The sequence below is a fragment of the Aedes albopictus genome, chromosome 2, assembly GCF_035046485.1.
Source record: "Aedes albopictus strain Foshan chromosome 2, AalbF5, whole genome shotgun sequence".
NCBI classification, from domain to species: domain Eukaryota; kingdom Metazoa; phylum Arthropoda; class Insecta; order Diptera; family Culicidae; genus Aedes; species Aedes albopictus.
The window spans coordinates 242,637,681-242,657,134 of record NC_085137.1 but is presented as its reverse complement, the minus strand read 5'-3'; the positions used below and the strand labels follow the sequence as shown (position 1 = coordinate 242,657,134).

General features: G+C 41.9%; 1 protein-coding gene across 3 annotated transcripts in view; it reads right to left on the bottom strand.

Moving 5' to 3' along the window:
• The window catches only part of LOC109622885 (F-box/WD repeat-containing protein 5), a 56,432-nt gene extending 41,005 nt beyond the window's left edge, over positions 1 to 15,427 (bottom strand). Inside the window, exons 1-3 of one of the 3 annotated variants that reach the window (XM_029858201.2) lie at positions 15,182 to 15,427; positions 14,692 to 15,115; positions 3,109 to 3,266 (exon numbers count right to left, since the gene is read on the bottom strand). In XM_029858201.2, the coding sequence (XP_029714061.1) occupies positions 3,109 to 3,266; positions 14,692 to 15,022 (489 nt within the window). In that variant the 5' untranslated portion in view covers positions 15,023 to 15,115; positions 15,182 to 15,427. Of the gene's footprint in view, positions 1 to 3,108; positions 3,267 to 14,691 lie in introns of all 3 variants that reach the window. The other 2 variants (XM_029858206.2, XM_029858209.2) reach the window with 2 other exon arrangements.
• Between the last annotated feature and the right edge of the window lie 4,027 nt (positions 15,428 to 19,454).

The following is a 19,454-nucleotide window of genomic DNA, read 5'->3' as shown; positions in this document are numbered from 1 at the left end:
TTCGAAGATTTCCTGTAGGAACTCCAGGAGAGATTTTAGAACTTATCAAAAAACTAATATATGTTTGAATTTTCAATGAAACTCCTGAAGGAATTTCAAGAAGATCTTTGCTTAAAATTCTGAAATATTCTCTTAAGAATTCCAATTTCTAGTGGCAGTTTTTTTACAATGCCAATGAAACATATTATAGGCTTCTGTAAAAAATGTACGTGTACGTTTGCGCAACTGTAAAGCACTTCCACGTTTCTTCTCCTTTTTAGTTTTAACATCAAAACATAATTTTCACTAGGGTTGATACCAAGGTTGATACAGTATGCCTGATACTTGTGTTAAAATTTTTAAGATTTTTCTTATTGATTTCGGTTCAAATTCAGCCAATATTGACACACAGGCTTTCATGAAAAGTATTCAAACTTTTGATGGAGAGAAATGATATTACAGTTATAAGGATACTGTTACGCTAACATGAAGCATATTGCTAAGTTCCTTTGAGCAATCGAAAATTCCTGATGTTAGGTTAGGGATGGCTAAACATTTTATTATGTTTAAATTTTGCATAATTTTGCAATTTTTTTACTCATAAATTTCAGTGTAAAGCTTTGGCTACATTGTTTTGTGTTCGTCAATCATGTTTCATATAATAGTATCGTTTGTTTTGGCTTCAGTTTAGTTGTAAATGTTGTTAAACTTCGGCACACTAACGACAATGACCTATTTACTTCATTTAGTCTGTCTGTCATCAATTCCTTGTTGCTGTTAAAAGGGCAGTGCATAATGATTTGAATTTTTTTAGCAACTCAATGTAACGCAAGCCATATTTTCAATGCAAATTGTGTTAAACCAACAACAAGCTATACACTACAGATTATTCTCACGGAGAGTAACAAAAAGTTGTTAATAATTAGAAATAATAGATCAGTACGGAATTAATCCAAGAAATGCAAGATTTTCCCGGTGGCAATCTGGATTCCCGTATATTTCCCGTTTTTTTTCCCGATGATTCTGAATTCCCGGCTTTTTCCCGGTTCTCCCGGTTTTCCCAGTTCGCTGGCCACCCTGTTGGTGTTCCTTCGCGAGACATAGCAGCTAACCTCTATCTCGGTCGAACTTTTCAACTCGCTTCCCGACGACGAAATACACTATTTTCGCTCGATTTTCCACGGACCGACACGAGTTTTACTCGTCGCCAAATTGTTGTAATAACAAACTCGCGATTACGACAACAAATAACAAATTAAAATACTTTATTAAAAATATAGCGCGGACATGTGGACGAATAATGCGAGGCGAGTATAAAAACTAAACTACAAGAGAGAACTTGCCGTGACGTAGATGACATCTATCATTGGACGGTCTGTCAGATGATGAGCCATCGCGAGGCATCGGCTGCGTGCTGACTCCGGTCAGGGTGGTCCTCCCAACAATAACATATTCCGATCACAGGATGACGAGGTTTCATGTATTGATTTGGGTCCATCAGTCATCCTGGATTTGTATTTTAGTTGGCAGTTTGCCTTTTAGTTCACAGCATTTGATGCTGTGTTCATAGCTTGGTTTTGTCTAGGAAAACTAATCCTAATCGGGCATCCCATTTCGGGTTTCATCACTAGAGTTCTATGACTTGAAGACTGTGCCAGGGAAAGGTTTACGTCTCTAGTACTTAATCGCAGCCCGAAATGGCCTGAATGTTGGCAATCGAAATAAGATTGCGCACTTCATGGGCCTGTATTCTACCAGAACCCTATAAATTTTAAATACTACAAGGGGAATATTTACTAGTTAAAATTCAACATGCAACACAAAGAACGCACGTATATTGAACTTTAAACACAGTAAACAATTATTCTGTCTTATAATTGTAACAAATATTTATACCCGTAACAAAATTCTCCCTACGAAAGTAAGGTTCTTGGACCAAAGCTGTTCTTTTATGCTGCAGATTGATCAGAGCTGTCATAACCATAGCCACTACCCAAACTAGGCACAATCCAACTCTTACAATCACAACACAAGAAAAAAGAGCAGCGATAAAAACCAATTCGGTATCCATTGAAGATCGCCAGAGACGAACATACACAGAGGACACTGTGAAGAACGCATAATGCGAAGAGCCATATAGGTTATAATTAAAGCTAATAAACAACATACTAATAATCCCACCCTTATTGAGCCTCGCAGTTGAGGCTTAAGAAGGATAGCAGATTATCTCGGAGAAACACAAGGTCAGCTACACCATTGCTCCGGTTAGCGCAGTAAGGGCAGAATACTGTGGAGGGCACCCTAGTACTCCACAGGCTCCGTTTGTAGTTAGGTTTTTATTAGACCCCCCTAACCATTCATTCCTTGGCACGGTAAGCATAAAGTCGCATAATACCATGAATTAGGGGTCACCTGTTTAGTGGACTCTTACCACTGGATCAGGCGATCCGTAGTGTTATTCTTAGTCAATTGGGTTTTTAAATTAAGAAAAAATCAATGATTTTTTTATTTTTAAACGAAAGAGCACCTTTTTCTGAGCCGCTATGATTTTTTTTCAGATTTTTAGAACTTTATTTTGGTACCTACCTAAAATTAATTTCAAAGAGATTTTTTGAAATCACCTTTTGACAGCTGGGCAACTGCTTGACAGCTCCGCTCAGTACAAAATGCGACGAGGGGTGATTCGACAAATCGCTCCCATACAAATTTCAAATTGATTTTTAAATAGGTTCCCGGGCACCAAAATTGATGAAAATTTGGATTTTGGCTCAATTTGGCATGCAGATTCAGAATATGGAATTATCTCAACATCACTAAAGAAGCCAATTGAGACAACCGTTACCGACACTACACAGCTATCTAGGCTGATCGGGAAAAGAAGTTAACATTGATGGCCAACTTCCAAACGAGCCCGAACAGCCTTAAAATGTGTAAAACTGGATTTTCAATATCATGGGAGAATAAGGATTTTGTGGTAGGTATCTCGGCAAAATAAGATATCATTATCAGCAATGCACTATCGATATAAAATATTGAATGAAATAACGTACAGTGCACAATTAACCTTGCATCCAAACCTGGTTAACAAAGCATTCAAAGCGCAAGTAGTCACTCGAGAAAGGTACTCACGATAACAAATCCATCCTTGGAACAGGTAGCGAACATTTTTCCATTGTGGGAAAAGCTAACGTGCAACACCTGGTGCGAGTGATTGGTCAGCACATCCGTCATCACCATTGGGACATTATCGGTCAGCCGTTTGAACTCCGACCGCCAAGACTCGGCTCCTGAAATGAAGAAACATGTGTAAAGTGTAATCGGTAAATGCAAAGCATTAAATGTTAAATTTAACATAATCATACACAAACAAAAAGTATGCAATATATTGTTTTTCATTGTTTCCTTTCAACTAACACCAGGCAATGATGCATAAGAAAAATTGAAAAACCTAGCTAGGCTTAGCGCAATCATCGCATCATCGGTTGCAAACGAGACGTATGCGCGGCGGAGGTTTACAGGTTATTTATCAGACGGAGCACCCCTTACATGAATGTGTCGCGTTGCGTGCAGATTAATATATAAATGGCACACATTTTTATTATTAGATTTACTTATTTAAATAGATTCATTTCACTTTGTTATTCCTTCTTTGTGAAAGCTTTGTAAGTCTGTGCTCCCTTCAAAGTTTTGGTAATTAACAATGAATCAAGTCGTTAGGTCCAAAATGTATATGTGTACCGTAATCCAGAGTAACATTGATCTACATTTTCGATCTTTCTTGAACAATTTTTTTGTTAAAGCAAACGTTACATATTTTTAAAATATGTAGGTACTGGCCATATAGCCGAGGCGGTAAACGCACGGGTTTTCAGCATGACCATGCTGAGGGTGACGGGTTCGATTCCCGGTCGGTCCAGGATCTTTTCGTAAAGGAAATTTCCTTGACTTCCTTGGGCATAGAGTATCTTCGTGTCTGCCACACGATATACACATGCAAAATGGTCATTGGCAGAGGAAGCTCTCAGTTAATAACTGTGGAAGTGCTCATAGAACACTAAGCTGAGAAGCAGGCTTTGTCCCAGTGAGGACGTTACGCCAAGAAGAGGAGGAGAGGAGGTACTGGCCTTCTGAGTAGGTGTTAAGCTACGCGAAAAACTATTGTGAAACTTTATAACATGTTAAAACAGGATTTTCAATCTTATTTTTGATTTTGTTAATTTGGGGAAACATTGATCATCTCAGTGATCAATGTTCGTTTGTGCTTAAAATACCCTTACTTACTAAATTTCAAATATGTTGCCCAAATGCCGGCGCACAAATTGACACAGTCTACCCAGGGTTGTTAACGTTAATCAACGATTAACGCCGTTAACGTTAATTTTCGTCCGAATCAACGTCAACGGCGTTGCGTTAATTTTCTAACCAGTTAACGTTAACGTCAACGGAATGCGTTAAATTAACGTCAACGAATGCCGTTAATTTTTGCGTTAATTGATGTGATATGCTTTGTGATCTGTGTGACACTTGTGTTTTTTTTTTCAATTTTTGGGTAGATTATTATTTGTGTTTGACAAGATTTTTTTTTTCATTACTCACTAGCAAGAAAAAAAAATTTTAGGAACTTGTGCGCCGGCATTTGACTAACAGTATCATAATCGAATCTATATCGTCCACGTCAAGAACCTGCAAAATGCATTGCCGACTTACTCAGGAAGCGTGAATTCATGCTTCGGAAGTAATGGTGTTGGTGCATTATGCACCTTCAGCTGTGAAACTGAGCGCGCTTGTTATGCAATACACCCAGCGCGCTCGTCTTTGGGACTGGAAGTGCCCAAAGCGCTCTAATTTCGTCCATGACCATCCCCCGGTGTTTTAGGCTATCCACATGTTGTTTGTGGACAATTAGGCCGGAACAAATCTCATTTTCTTCTTTTGTCACTTTGCTCATTGACTCGTCAAGGGGAGAGATAATAAATAATAAATGTATTTGATGAAAAATTACCCAAACATTTAGGCAAAATCGTAAAACTCATCGGATTTGTTTAGAAATTTTCTCGACAGCTGTAATTTCAGTTCAAAATTTATTAAGTTTTGAATAATTTATTTGTGTCCCCCCTCAAAATGTCGAATTTTGACCAAAATTTTCCCAGAGGGGGGGGGGGGGGGGTGGGGGGTTGGTGGGTGACATTAGAGAAAATCGAAATTTGTGTCAGCCTTATATTGCGCATTTCCCACCCCACTGGACCCTTTTCGCAGTTAGTATAAGTGCGGGATCGTGAATAAAACTGCGATTTTGCATCGAATCGTGTCGGTGTCTTCTGCGCACTTATGCATTACAAAGTGCTGAATAAGTGCGCAGAAGACACCGAAACGATTCGATGCAAAATCGCAGTTTTATTCACGATCCCGCACTTATACTAACTGCGAAAGGGGTCCAGTTGGGTGGGAACTGCGCAATAAAACGTGACTCATCTTAAGTAGCTATTGAGTTGATCACAGTAGCCATCCATACAAATGTCAAAAATTTTCACAGCAAAATATAATTGTCAGTGTTTCATCTGCTTGTTTAAGATATCACATAAATCAAAGACCAATATATGTGTTACTAACGAAATTTCAATCTCATATATCTCAGGATCCTGATTACTTAGAGAGTTGGTGTCTTCGGCAAAGTTGTATGGCTGGTCAAGGACTAACCGATAATAAGCCTTATGTTTCCAAATTCCACCGCTAGGCGGTGCTAGTGAGCTAACAAATTTTGTTTTCCATATATATCAGGAAAATTTGCAAACAATTGCAACTTGCGCCGCCTAGCTGCAGAAACTTGAACCAAACGATAATTATTCCGAAAGCCCTTGATCTACCAAACAATATTGCCGAAGACACCATCTTTCTAAAAAATCAGAATGCTGAGATATGTGAAATGTAAAATTTGTACGCTCTCTAGCGCCGCCTAGCAGTGAAATCACGAATCATACGGCCCATATTCGGAAAGCCCTTGACCAGCTGAACAACTTTGCCGAAGAAACCAACTCTCTAAGTAATCAGGATCCTGAGATATATGTGATGGAAATTTTGTCAGTGTTGCATCTGCTTGTCTAAGATATCACATAAATCACAGACATATAGAGGTGGCACTAACGAAATTTCAATCTCATCTATCTCATGATCCTGATTACTTGGAGAGTTTGTGTCTTCGGCAAAGTTGTTTGGCTGGTCAAGGACTAACCAATAATAAGGCTTAAGATTCAAAATTCCACCGCTAGGCGGCGCTAGAGAGCAAACAAATTTTAAATTTCGCATATCTCAGCATCCTGATTTTGTAGAAAGATGGTGTCTTCGGCAATATTGTTTGGTAGATCAAGGGCTTTCAGAATAATTACCGTTTGGTTCAAGTTTCTGCAGCTAGGCGGCGCTAGTTGCAATTTTTTGCAAAATTTCCTGATATATATGAAAAAAAAAAAATTGTTAGCTCACTAGCACCGCCTAGCGGTGGAATTTTGAAACATAAGTCTTATTATCGGTTAGTCCTTGACTAGCCATACAACTTTGCCGAAGACACCAACTCTCTAAGTAATCAGGATCATGAGATATATGAGATTGAAATTTCGTTAGTGGCACATCTCTTGGTCTGTGATTTATGTGATATCTTAGACAAGCAGATGAAACACTGACAAAATTTCTATCCCATATATCTCAGGATCCTGATTACTTAGAGAATTGAATTGAGAACAATCTGAATTATTCGATTTTGCACACGTTTCCGACAAATTTACCGAAATATTTGGTTGGACACAAGTAGATTCACTTAAATGTACAGTCTAGTATCAATTAAATATGTACTACAATTAACGCAAAATTAACGAAGTCGTTGACGTTGAATCAACGCTCCGCGTTAACGTTAACGTTGATCAACGCGCCTGAAAAATCAACGCAAAATTCGGTAATCGTTACAATTAACGTTAACGAATTAACGTAACGGCGTTAATCGTTGATTAACGTTAACAACCCTAGATCTGAAATCCGCCTTCGACCGCGTTGATCACGGTATACTCTTGGAACGACTGAAAATAATTGGCGTCTCTGCGGATCTAGTTTGCTGGCTCGGCTCATGCCTCAAAGATCGTAATCTGGTCGTTAAGATTGGAAGTGCTTCATAGCTACCTTTCTCGAATGTGACCGGTGTACCACAAGAGAGTAATTTGGGCCCGCTATTGTTTTCGCTTTTCATAAATGAACTGTCGTTTATACTACCTCCAGGTTGCCGTTTGTTCTATGCTGATGATGTAAAGTTATAGAGTAATGCGGGGCAAAAGTTCGCAGTGAGTCTTTCTCTGCGCACTTGTATGGGTTCGACACAATATCAGGCCAGATACTTGTCAATAAAAATTGGATCGATTTCGTTTTGCAGTAACAGAGCTATGCAAAAAAATGTGTTTCTTGGTTTGGTGTATTTTTTGGACCTTCTGAAATAAGAATTTGTAATGACTGAAAGAAGAAGAATGACATAACCGGCACGGTAAAGGCTGGGTATGCCGCGCAATTCAGATCCCATTGTGATCCACTAGCTTCTGCCCAGCAACTTCTATCCCTACCTTCTCGTGGTACCGGTCGGAAACTATGAGCAACCTTAGGGAAGATCGGATAACCAACCCCGGTGGGAACTTTGGTCATAGCTCACAATTTGCTTCGGCAAACCTGAGCGTCTGTTCTCCAGGAGGAGCGGCTCACAACAGCGTCTGATCCCCATGTTAGGGGCGGCTGATCTACGTCCGAGTTCCAGGGAAGGACTCTAAGCTCAACTGTGCACTATGGTCCTCCGGAAAGTAGGGAGTTGGTGTCAGGCCCTACGAGCCAGCCGTAAAAAAAACATTGTAACGGAAAATCAGCAACAGAATAATACAAACTAGAGATGGTCGGGTTTCAGATTTTACAGACCCGAACCCGACCCGTACCCGAAACATTTTCAAATTCAAAACCCGGACCCGACCCGAACCCGAGAATTTTTTGCTCTCTCAAACCCGGACCCGACCCAAACCCGAAAAAATTTCGTCGATCAAACCCGAACCCGACCCAAACCCGAGAAAATATTTCTCAATAAACTCGACCAAAACCCGAGTCGAAAAATAATTGTTAAATGTATCGAATATGACAAATAAAGCATTTTTCTAAATACTGATTTTTTTACACCGATACCAAACCCGACTTGAACCCGACGTTTTTCAAACCCGACCCGACCCGTACCCGAAAATTTTGAAAATGTTTAAACCCGGACCCGACCCGAACCCGAGTTTTTTATTAATTTTCAAGCCCGAACCCGACCCGTACCCGTCGGGTTCGGGTTCGGGTCGGGTTTCGGGTTTGAAAACCCGAAACCCGACCATCTCTAATACAAACCGATACCAACGGCAACGACCCCAGCGAACAAAAAGACTTACGATTGGAAACTCGGTACGTGGAAATGCCGATCTCTCAACTTCATTGGGAGCACCCGCATACTCGCCGATCTACTGAAGGACCGCGGGTTCGACATCGTAGCCCTGCAGGAGGTGTGTTGGACAGGATCCATGGTGCGAACGTTTAGAGGTAACACAGCGTAACAAAAATTGGTCTGTCTCAAGAGCAAACTTATGTGTCTCCGAAGGATTTTGAGCCGCTGAATCCGAATCCGGGCTCAGATTTGCTCTAACACGTCACAATTTTGAGCTATACCTCAATTTATAGGGCAAAATATGCGATATTAGGCTTTTTTGACTGCAAGCTATTAAGGGAGCATCCATTTAGTACGTCACGCTAAAACTGGGAATTTTCAACCCCCCCTCCCCCCTTCGTACGGGATTTTCCTATACTTAACACATTGCTTGTCACATTTTGCAGAACCCCCCCTCCCCCCTCTATGCGTGACGTACTTTGTGGATGCCCCCTAAGCAAGGAAATATTTTTTTTTAAGCAATCAAAAGGTTAATTGATCAATTAAGGTGAAGATATGACGAAGCCACACCTCGAATTTTCAAGAGCACAAATTTAAAGAACCGAGTGGCGGTTTGCGCTGATAAGTTGATCGATTGGTCACTACCAGTGGGTAACCAATCGATCAACTTTTCAGCGCTATCCGACTTTCGGTTCGTTAGATTTGTGCTTTTGAAAATTCGAGGTGTGGCTTCGTCATAAATTAACGATCCATGCAAAATATTTCATTATACCAAATCGAATTTGATAGTTTAAGCGATTTATGTTAGGTACGATATTTCCCATACAAGTCACCCTCCAAAAGTTGCATGCAAGTTTTCATACTAACATAAAATGCTTAAATCTAACAAATTTGATTAGGTAAAACGAAATATTTTGCATGAGTCGTTAATTTATTTTTTTTATTTTTTTTTTTAAAGACACGGACACCGTCTTCAGCCAGAGGCTGTACAGACTGAACGAAACTTAATACTAGACAACGGACACACGGAGCATGCACCAGTGGATACGGAGAAGAAACTATTCTCACGAAAAGTTTCATCGCCCGGAGCGGGAATCGAACCCTCACCCCACAGCATGGTGCGATTAGAAGCTTGGTGACCCTAACCACACGGCTACGAGGCTCCACATTTAGATGATAATTGACCAATTAACCTTTTGATTGCTTAAAAAAATATTTCCAAGCTTAATGGCTTGCAGTCAAAAAAGCCCAAAATCGCAGATTTTGCCCTATAAGTTGAGGTATAGCTCAAAATTGTGACGTGTTAGAGCAAAGCCCGGATTTGGATTCAGCAGCCCAAAATCTTTCGGAGACACATAAGTTTGCTCTCGAGACAAAAAAATGTTGGCTGTGTAATCATACCATCTACCAGAGCTGCGGCAACACACGCGAGCTGGGAACAGCTTTCATCGTGATGGGTGATATGCAGAGGCGCGTGATCGGTTGGTGGCCGATCGAAGAAAGAATGTGCAGTTTGAGGATCAAGGGCCGATTCTTCAACTTCAGTATAATAAACGTGCACAGCCCACACTCCGGAAGTACTGATGATGACAAGGACGCATTTTACGCGCAGCTCGAACGCGAGTACGATCGCTGCCCAAGCCACGACGTCAAGATCATCATAGGAGATTTGAACGCTCAGGTGGGCCAGGAGGAGGAATTCAGACCGACGATTGGTTAGTTCAGCGCCCACCAGCAGACGAAAGAAAACGGCCTACGAATCATTGATTTCGCCGCCTCCAAAAATATGGCCATACGTAGCACCTTTTTCCAACACAGCCTCCCTAATCGTTACCCTGGAGATCACCACAGCAGACGGAATCTCAAACCGACCACGTTCTGATTGACGGACGGCACTTCTCCGACATTATCGACGTCAGAACCTATCGTGGCGCCAACATCGACTCCGACCACTATCTGGTGATGGTCAAACTGCGCCCAAAACTCTCCGTCATCAACAATGTACGGTACCGGCGATCGCCACGGTACAACCTAGAGCGACTGAAGCAACCGGATGTCGCCTCAGCATACGCGCAGAATCTCGAAGCCGCGTTGCCAGACGAGGGCGAGCTCGATGAGGCCCCTCTAGAGGACTGCTGGAGTACAGTGAAAGCAGCCATCAACGACGCAGCCGAGAGCACCATCGGGTACGTGGAACGGAATCGACGGAACGAATGGTTCGACGAAGAGTGCAGAACGGTTTTGGAGGAGAAGAACGCAGCAAGGGCAGTAATGCTGCAGTAAGGTACTCGACAGAACGTGGAACGTTACAAACAGAAGCGGAAACAGCAGACCCGCCTCTTTCGGGAGAAAAAGCGCCGCCTGGAAGAAGCGGAGTGTGAAGAAATGGAACTGCTGTGCCGTTCCCAAGAAACACGGAAGTTCTACCAGAAGCTCAACGCATCCCGCAACGGCTTCGTGCCGCGAGCCGAAATATGCAGGGATAAAGACGGAGCCTCTTGACGGATGGACGTGAGGTGATCGAAAGGCGTGGAGAACGTAGGCACGGGAGCCCACGGCAACGGAAGAAACGACGACGCCAATGCAGCGGAGGACGGAAATGAACCAGCTCCCACGCTGAGGGAAGTTAAGGATGCCGTTCACCAGCTCAAAACCAACAAAGCAGCTGGTAAGGATGGTATCGCAGCTGAACTCATCAAGATGGGCCCAGAAAAGTTGGCCACCTGTCTGCATCGGCTGATAGTCAGGATCTGGGAAACCGAACAGCTACCGGAGGAGTGGAAGGAAGAGGTATTCTGCCCCATTCACAAGAATGGCGACCATTTGGAATGTGAGAACTTCAGGGCGATCACTATTTTGAATGCTGCCTACAATGTGCTATCCCAGATCATCTTCCGTCGTCTGTCACCTAAAACGAATGAGTTCGTGGGAATTTATCAAGCCGGCTTGTGATGTTCAACAAATAAATGTAGTAAGTACCTATTATTTGCGAGAAGACCGGGAATCTTGAACTTGTTTAAATATTAATAGTATTGTTATTGAAAACGATTGCCTGTTAGTACATTACTTTTTTATCTGTATTAACGAGATTTTTAACCCTATAGTATGCGGCAGGAAAAAATGCGAAAGTGTTTTTCAACTTCAATCCCTAACAGGCTAATTTTCTGAAAAGTTATTTAAAATTTTTCTCATCTTGATCACTAACCTTTACAAGACGACGCTTGAAGCTGAAGACCATCAGAATTTCCAAACCACTGAAAAGTACACATGTAGCTAAATTTCATAAATCAGAAAACATTTTTTTTTAATTTTCTCTACAATATCATCTTACATATGTGCTTATTTCATCTGGTATGTGACACTACATGGCTCTGGATTTGTATGGCCGTGTTGTTCATCAAATCAAAGCTTATTTTTATACTATTCTAGCCATTTTGCCTTATGACCATTGGGCGCGCAGTTTATTGATACCCACTTTTTAGGCTTACATTATCCCATGTTAAAAATCAAATATGCTCATTTTTATTTTGTTCTGCTAGATACACTGATACACTGTCAAGAAAAAGTAGTCATATATATCCCATATTTAGCGTGTGATAGCGCAATGAAATTTTCGCATTTTTTCCTGTCGTACCCTGTAGGCTAGTTCATCTCAGGACCCACGCTTTAATTCCTTTTCGATGGCAGAACTCACATTTTGTGAGTTTGTCGGGAGTGGGATTCGATCCCAGGTCCTCAGGTTCGTTTCGCGTGGTAGAAGGAGGAAGAAATCATTTCCGATGGCGCGCTTCGCTCGTAGGTGCAGATGCCAGGCCAGGCTGCTGTTGCTCAGTCGGTTGATTTGAGTTTTGCTTACGGAGTTGTGCTTCGTCCAACGGCAAGAAACCCAGACAACAAGCGATGAAGGGATAAATGGAGGCAAATAAATGGGTGAGCTCGTTTCATGCTTTTTTAAGTGATTACTAGGAGTCTCTGCTAGGAGCTTCTATGTGGCCCAAGTCTAAACTGTTCTGGCCCGCGTTTAACAAAAAATAGTTTTAATAAAAGTACCCCCTTTTTATATTTGTCATTTTTTAGTACATTTCCATGTAGTTAGTTAGGTTCTTGTTAATTTGTCAGTTATTTGAAGTAGATCTCCAAAACTAGAGTCAATTAAGTCATTTTGATCTGTTTTACCATATTAGTTTTAGATATGGAATTTGAATTTTGAATTGAAGTTAAATGTAGCCATAAAATAATGGGATATTTTAAACCATTCTAAATTTAAAAAAAATAAATAAAAATAAAACACATATTTAAATGAATATTTCAAATTTCAATACCAAACTTTATTCTCTAGATGTAAGAAAAACAAGATTTCCCATTACAATTCATTGAATATGCTGTAATTCTAGTATGTTGTTATTAAAAAAAGTTAATAATGCCTAGGAGTTAGACGAAAACACGTGTGTTTGGTCAGATGTCTATTGCGTAGAAAATCAAGGAAAATAAGTTGTTTATGTCAGTTGTTATGTAAGCCTCACTTGAAGCACTTTCCGTAATAACCCTGTAATATATACCAACTAATCCGTGTCCCCGTACACGGCTAATAGACGAGACCATCACTTATTTTCGATATTTAATCTATTTAATCTATAATTATAAAAGACTAAGATTGATAAACCTGCGACGATTAAAATACGAACTATATAAACATATATTCACTATATGACGACGCTTGATAAGCCATCGTCAAACCCATCACTCTTGGACTGGAAAATAAATGGGTGAGCTCATCTACTACTTTTTACTATTACAATTAAAAAGTTCATTGTCAAATAACATATTAAGATAGTTTTTCAGCAATAATCTAAAATGCTTTTATTGGGTAAGCGGTAAATATCTCCTGTATGTGCGGTCCGTCACTGTTAGCGTCAGCACATTGTTGTGTTTCAATAGAGTCTGGGACCATTTGGGCATGAGCATCTATTTTGGGCGCTTGCTGTTGTAACTCGATCAATTCCAAACCGATTGAGTTGAATTTTTGAACATTGCTAGATACTGCGAGTATCTGATCGTGTCTCGGGAATCAAGTCAATCGGTTCAAAATTGACTGAGTAGTAGCATCAGGTGCCCAAGATGGGTGCTCCTGCCCAAATGGTCCCAGATCCTATATCGAATTCATGGAAAGTAGCATATTGGTTCACCAGTCGTCCCAATTGCTGTGACGCAAAATCTTGTTCATTCCATAAATTTTAATGGTCTCACCATTCTTCGAAATTGTGAGGTGACACATTTGTGTGTAAACTATGCGGTTGCATGGATAGCATCGCTTACCAAAGTGTATCCTTGATCTATGCAATTATCAACCCCTCCCTACTAACAAAACTCCTTCCCGTGACAACTGTGGAGGGTCCAGTAGTACATACAACCTCTAGTAGCAACGGGTTTCGAACTAGCCATTATTTTTATTGACCCAATTGACCCAATTAAGTTTGAGCTTTCAAAACAAATCCCAAGCCCCAAGCCTATTGGTTCTCTGTGCAATTTCGCTAGCTCAGGTCAATCACAGAGTAGCGACTACGAAGTGTACGGTCACCAATCCTCATGCTTATGCCCAGAGTGGTTTCGCAGCGCGGCGTCACGAACACTAATGCAAATCTACTGGTTGAAAATATGCCTATTTGATTTTGCCGGTAACAGCTGATTTCTGTTTACTATTTTCAACCAGTAACTCAGGTAGTGTTTGTGTAATGCAACGTGTACGTACACGCAACACCACTAAAAGCAGAAACCACTAGTGGGATTCGATCTCAGGTCCTCAGCGTGATAGTCACGTACTTTAACCATCACACCTGGTACGCTCCACTACATAACTTTTGATCACGTTGACGTTGGGAGAAACTGGAGGAACATCGAACAATAGAGACAAAGAAGATGGAACCACACGCAGAAAAATGGCGCTTGTTTAAAACAATAAAACGCATGGCTGATTTTCAAACTGAGAATTTACTTATTCCAAAGTTATATTTAATTGTTTTCATTTAAAGATTATTAATAAAAACAACCGATTACCATCATATATGAAAAATATAAAAATAAACAGTAAGTATTCACGTGCTCCGTCAATAATAATCCGCAAACCTCTACCCATGCGCAATAAACACGAAACGGAAAGTGAATTCAGCTTTTCACACATGAACGGAACGGCAAGCAAGACGCAATTATGTCACCATCATCGCACTGCTGCCCCGCTGCCCGATTCAAACATACAATAATACCAAAAATAGGCCTCGACTTACCTGGCTTCAATCCAATGTTGGTGTCCACATTGAATTCCCTCTGAAAGTACTTGCGCCATATGTAGTCGTCGCGGCTCAGCTTGTTCCACCGTTTGCAGGTCTGGCCCGCATTCAGCATATCCCGGGGCTCCAGATAGAGGAAGATTTTCGTAAACATCGGTTCCGGAATGAACACCCAGGGAGAGTTCTCGCAGTAATCTTCTTCAGCTTCGCCCACGAGACTACCGCTGCTGCTGCTGCTCCCCGATCGAGAACGACAACCTTCCGGCGGATCATTCGTTGATCCCCCTTCTCGTCGAAATTCCACAGAAGATGATGGTTCATCGGACATTTTTTCCTCCGATTACTCACCGATCCCGCTGACGAGATTTTGCAATCGATTAGCCTCACTGCACAAAGTTATTCAAAGATGCTGACCGTCGGGCTGAACCGAAATTGGTACAAGCGAAAACTTGCAGAACGTAAATCGAAAACAATTGCGTTTAAATACCTCAATAATTATTTTTATTTTGCTACCGAAGAAGCCAATATCGATATTCTGCCACTGTTTTGCACTGATACTTTCCTACGTTTCGCGTCGTAACCCGTGTCTGTTTTCGAACTAACTACTGCGCGATTTGCCCACCACACCACCAGCAGTGTGATGCGAATGCCGAGATGGAGAGAATGTAAATAAAAATAAACAGAATCTCACTTCGCTCCCAAACACAAGCAAAGGAACGACAAAAAAAGCAAAACATTTCACGCGCGCACACACACATCGGTACACGCACTCTTGCGCGATGACAGCTGATTGCTCAGAAAAAGAACAAAGTGACGTCATCGATTGTTCCGAAACGGTTCGAATGTGAGGAAGCAAATGAACAGGGGCGTATTACGGGGCTCCAGCAACAGTCTATTTTATGAAGTTGTAAAAAAATCCATGCCACAGACCAAGGCAAGGGGAATGACACATCCTTTTCTAACCGGAATATCCGCATCTATCCGTTTCTAACCGTCGTTAACCGCGTCTAACTGCTGCTCACTTAGCAGCTCGCTTAGCAACGGTTAGCGACGGTTAGAAACGGATAAATGCGGATATTCCGGTTAGAAAAGGATATGTCATTCCCCTTGGACCAAGGGTTCATTCACAAATATCATAACGCCAAAATTTGCCTTTTTTGGCACCCACCCACCCCTTCGAAATACTGTTTATATGGGAAGAAAATTTTTTAGTTCGAGCTGTAACACCATGATGGACACCCACCCACCCACTCCAGCGTTATGACATTTGTGAACAAGCCCCAAGGGGAATGACATATCCTTTTCTAACCGGAATATCCGCATTTATCCGTTTCTAACCGTCGTTAACCGCGTCTAACTTCTGCTCACTTAGCAGCTCGTTTAGCAACGGTTAGCGACGGTTAGAAACGGATAAATGCGGATATTCCGGTTAGAAAAGGATATGTCATTCCCCTTGCCACAGACAAACAGACGTAACACTTGCGAAATTTCTATCGACCACGCTTTTAACGATCATTTTAAATTTTCATAGTTGTGGCTTCCACAACCAGAGGCGCGCGCATCGTTTTTCTATGCGTTTGACGTTTCACACTAGCGCCTTCTGTTAACGATATTGCACAACACAGTGATTCGTGCAACTTTTCCACCAGGTGATGGTAGGGTGAACTGGGCGATGGATTTCCATGAAAATCGTTCAAAGTGTTACGTCTGTTTGTCTGTGTCCATGCTTTTGACTATATATAATTTGACGATTTTTTTTCAATTCGTTCGTTATGAAGTACTTTTTATCAGGTTTACAAACCGGATAAACTTTATTTTAACTGTTATGAAGTTGTTTGGACAAAATTCATCTTTTATGTAAAATAGAGGGGTGCAGGTGGCCACCTTGCCCAAGGGGAGTGATATATCCTTTTCTAGCCGGAAAATCCACAAATCCGTTCCAAACCGTAGCTAACTACTGTTAACTGAGCTTGAGCAGCAGTTAGACGCGGTTACGGAGGTTAGCAACGGATAAATGCGGATTTTTTCCGGTTAGCAAAGAAAGTGTCATTCCTCCCGATCTTGCCCCGTTGTCAACCAACATGCACAAAACCGAGGTGATGATTTCGATATTTTTAGAAAGAGCCGTATACGGCTATCCACTTAAGTCTAGTACGCACCTGGTAAGAAAAGCACTCCAGAAAAAATCCCTCTAATTACCAAAGGAATTTTGACAACTGATTAGTATGGGAAGAAATGTCACTTTTCCTTGAGGAATAATTGAACGGAATATTTTTCCGCAAGGAAAAGTGACAGTTCCATTTGATTTGCCCGGCAGGCGTTACGAGCGTTACACAATTTTCATTTCTTTCCAGCTGCGGACCACTCAAGAAATTTTAACAGCGAAATCATTTCTTGACCGTTGCTTGGCCTATCTGTTTCCACAGTACTTATCAGGTGCGTACTACCCTTTATCCACGAGCGGCAATGGCGGCGGTAGGCATAACCAATCGGTTCGGATTTTGACGTTTCTTGGGGGAAAGTCAAAACAGTTTCATTCTCCTCCTCACCCCTTTACCCACCGTTCGATGGCGCCAACCGATTACGATCCCCAAGAAACGTCAAAATTCGAATCGGTTATTTGTGCCCGCCGCCGCCATTATCGCTCGCGGATAAGTGGATAGAAAGAAAAACTACACTTCGGTTGACCGTTAAACTAGAAATGAAAATTTTATTCAAAATCTATACTACGCCTATAGTGATGGGTTTAGGCGTCACTGTGGGTTACATATTTAAATTCAAATATTGACGGTTTCCCCCTTATCGAACGCGACGATTTGAATCCGTCGCGGATGAAACCGTCGCCAGAGTCGTCGCAGCCAATCAGCAGGCGGGAGTCTGACGTTTCTCAGATCTCACTAACACAAACAGCAGCAGAGCTGGTGCTTGATTCGTTGCGATGATTCAGAAATGTCGACTGGAAGTTGGCAGCGCGTTTTGTTATGAAAGCAACATACAATACTGCACGCCTACTACTACTGACGACACTCCTCCTCGTGCAGATCTGGATTGACTCCTAATTGTTTCCGGAGGGTCTCCAAACGCACACGATGTAATGGTTTGGTCAACAGGTCGGCGAGCATCTCTTCTGACGAACAGTATACTGCAAATCGATTTGGCGTTGTTAGTGTAGATCACGAACGAAGTAGAATCTGGTTTCGATCAGAGAAAATAGGTAGAGAAGCGAAGAGTGAACAGCCGCCAGAACGGCAACACTTTTTCTGTTTTGATTTCATCGCTCGGATGCTGGCAACTGCAGCAAAGCAGATTAATCCACCCATCGAAGGTAGTGCCTATCTCGCAAACCGCATTTGAAAACTTATTATACTGTTGTTTTATTAACTAGGCATTATCAAACTGATGTTCGAAAATGGAACCATTTTCATTAATTCAAGGAATCAATATTATTTATACTGTTATCCATGATATTTAAAAACTTTGGTAAAAATATGTTTCAAATGATTGCAATACTTATCTTCACTTATGCGGTATTCGTCAAGGTTTGTTGATTTTGCTCGATAGGATACCAGTTTGACGGTTCGATAAGGTATTTTTGGCTTCACACTCTTCGCTTCTCTACCTATTTTCTCTGGTTTCGATGTGCTTCGTTTTGCGCTCCATACGGTCACTCTCAACCAATTTTATGCAGCTCTGATTGTCGTACACGACAACGGGATCAGAAGAAGATACTCCAACATCCTCCAGCAAACGCTTCGTCCAGATGAGTTCCTGGCATCCTTCTGCGAGCGCGACCAATTCAGCTTCGGTAGAGCTTAAGGCCACACACGATTGCTTCCTTGAACTCCACTGAATGACGCCTCCTCCGAACATGATCAAATGCCCAGATTTCGATTTTCGATCTCGATGATCTCCGGCCCAGTCAGCATCAGCATATTTACATCGAGAGACCGGTGGAGGTAGATCCAAGTGGTAGCTTGAAATGACTTGTCGCTCATAAATACCTCAGTACCCGTTTGGCTTCGTTCCAGTCTTGATGGTTTGGACAACTGGACTTTTGCGCCAAGATTGTGGTGCTCACCGCAATATCCGGACGCGTATGTAGGGCAACGTATAGTAATCCTCCGATCAAGCTCAAATACTGGCTGTTATTCGGAAGCTTCTCCTGCTCCTCCTCCTTCAGCTGCAAGTAGCCTGGGTCGAGCGGAGTCTTTGCCGGCTTGGCATTCTCTAAGCTGAACCTTCCGAGAAGCTTCTGGATGTACGCCTGTTGGTTGAGCTATAGGCTATAGGCTCTTCTTCAGACGACAAACGGTGCGTTCGGTTCCGGAATGGAAACGCTCGGGTTGGCGTATATAGATGACTTCATCCAGCTCTCCATTAAGGTACGCCGTCTTGACATCCACATGCTTCACGACCCAATTGTTGCGGGCAGCGACAGTCAGCAGCACGCGAAACGTGACTTGCTTCGCCACGGGCGCGAAAACTTCGTCGTAATCGACACCAAACTTCTGCGTGAAGCCTTGTGCTACAATCCTCGCTTTATGCCGTTTGAAATTTCCTTTATCGTCCTGTTTGGTTTAGAACAACCACTTGCAGCCCACTGCACGCTCGCCGGGTGGCAAGTCAACTAGTTCCCATTGAGTTGTCCAAAAAATGTCTCACGAAACCTAATGCAAGCCTATCCATATACGTGAGAACAAAAGATGTTTACAAAGTTCTTACAGATAGATTAACACGGGAAATCTGAACACAAACCACTA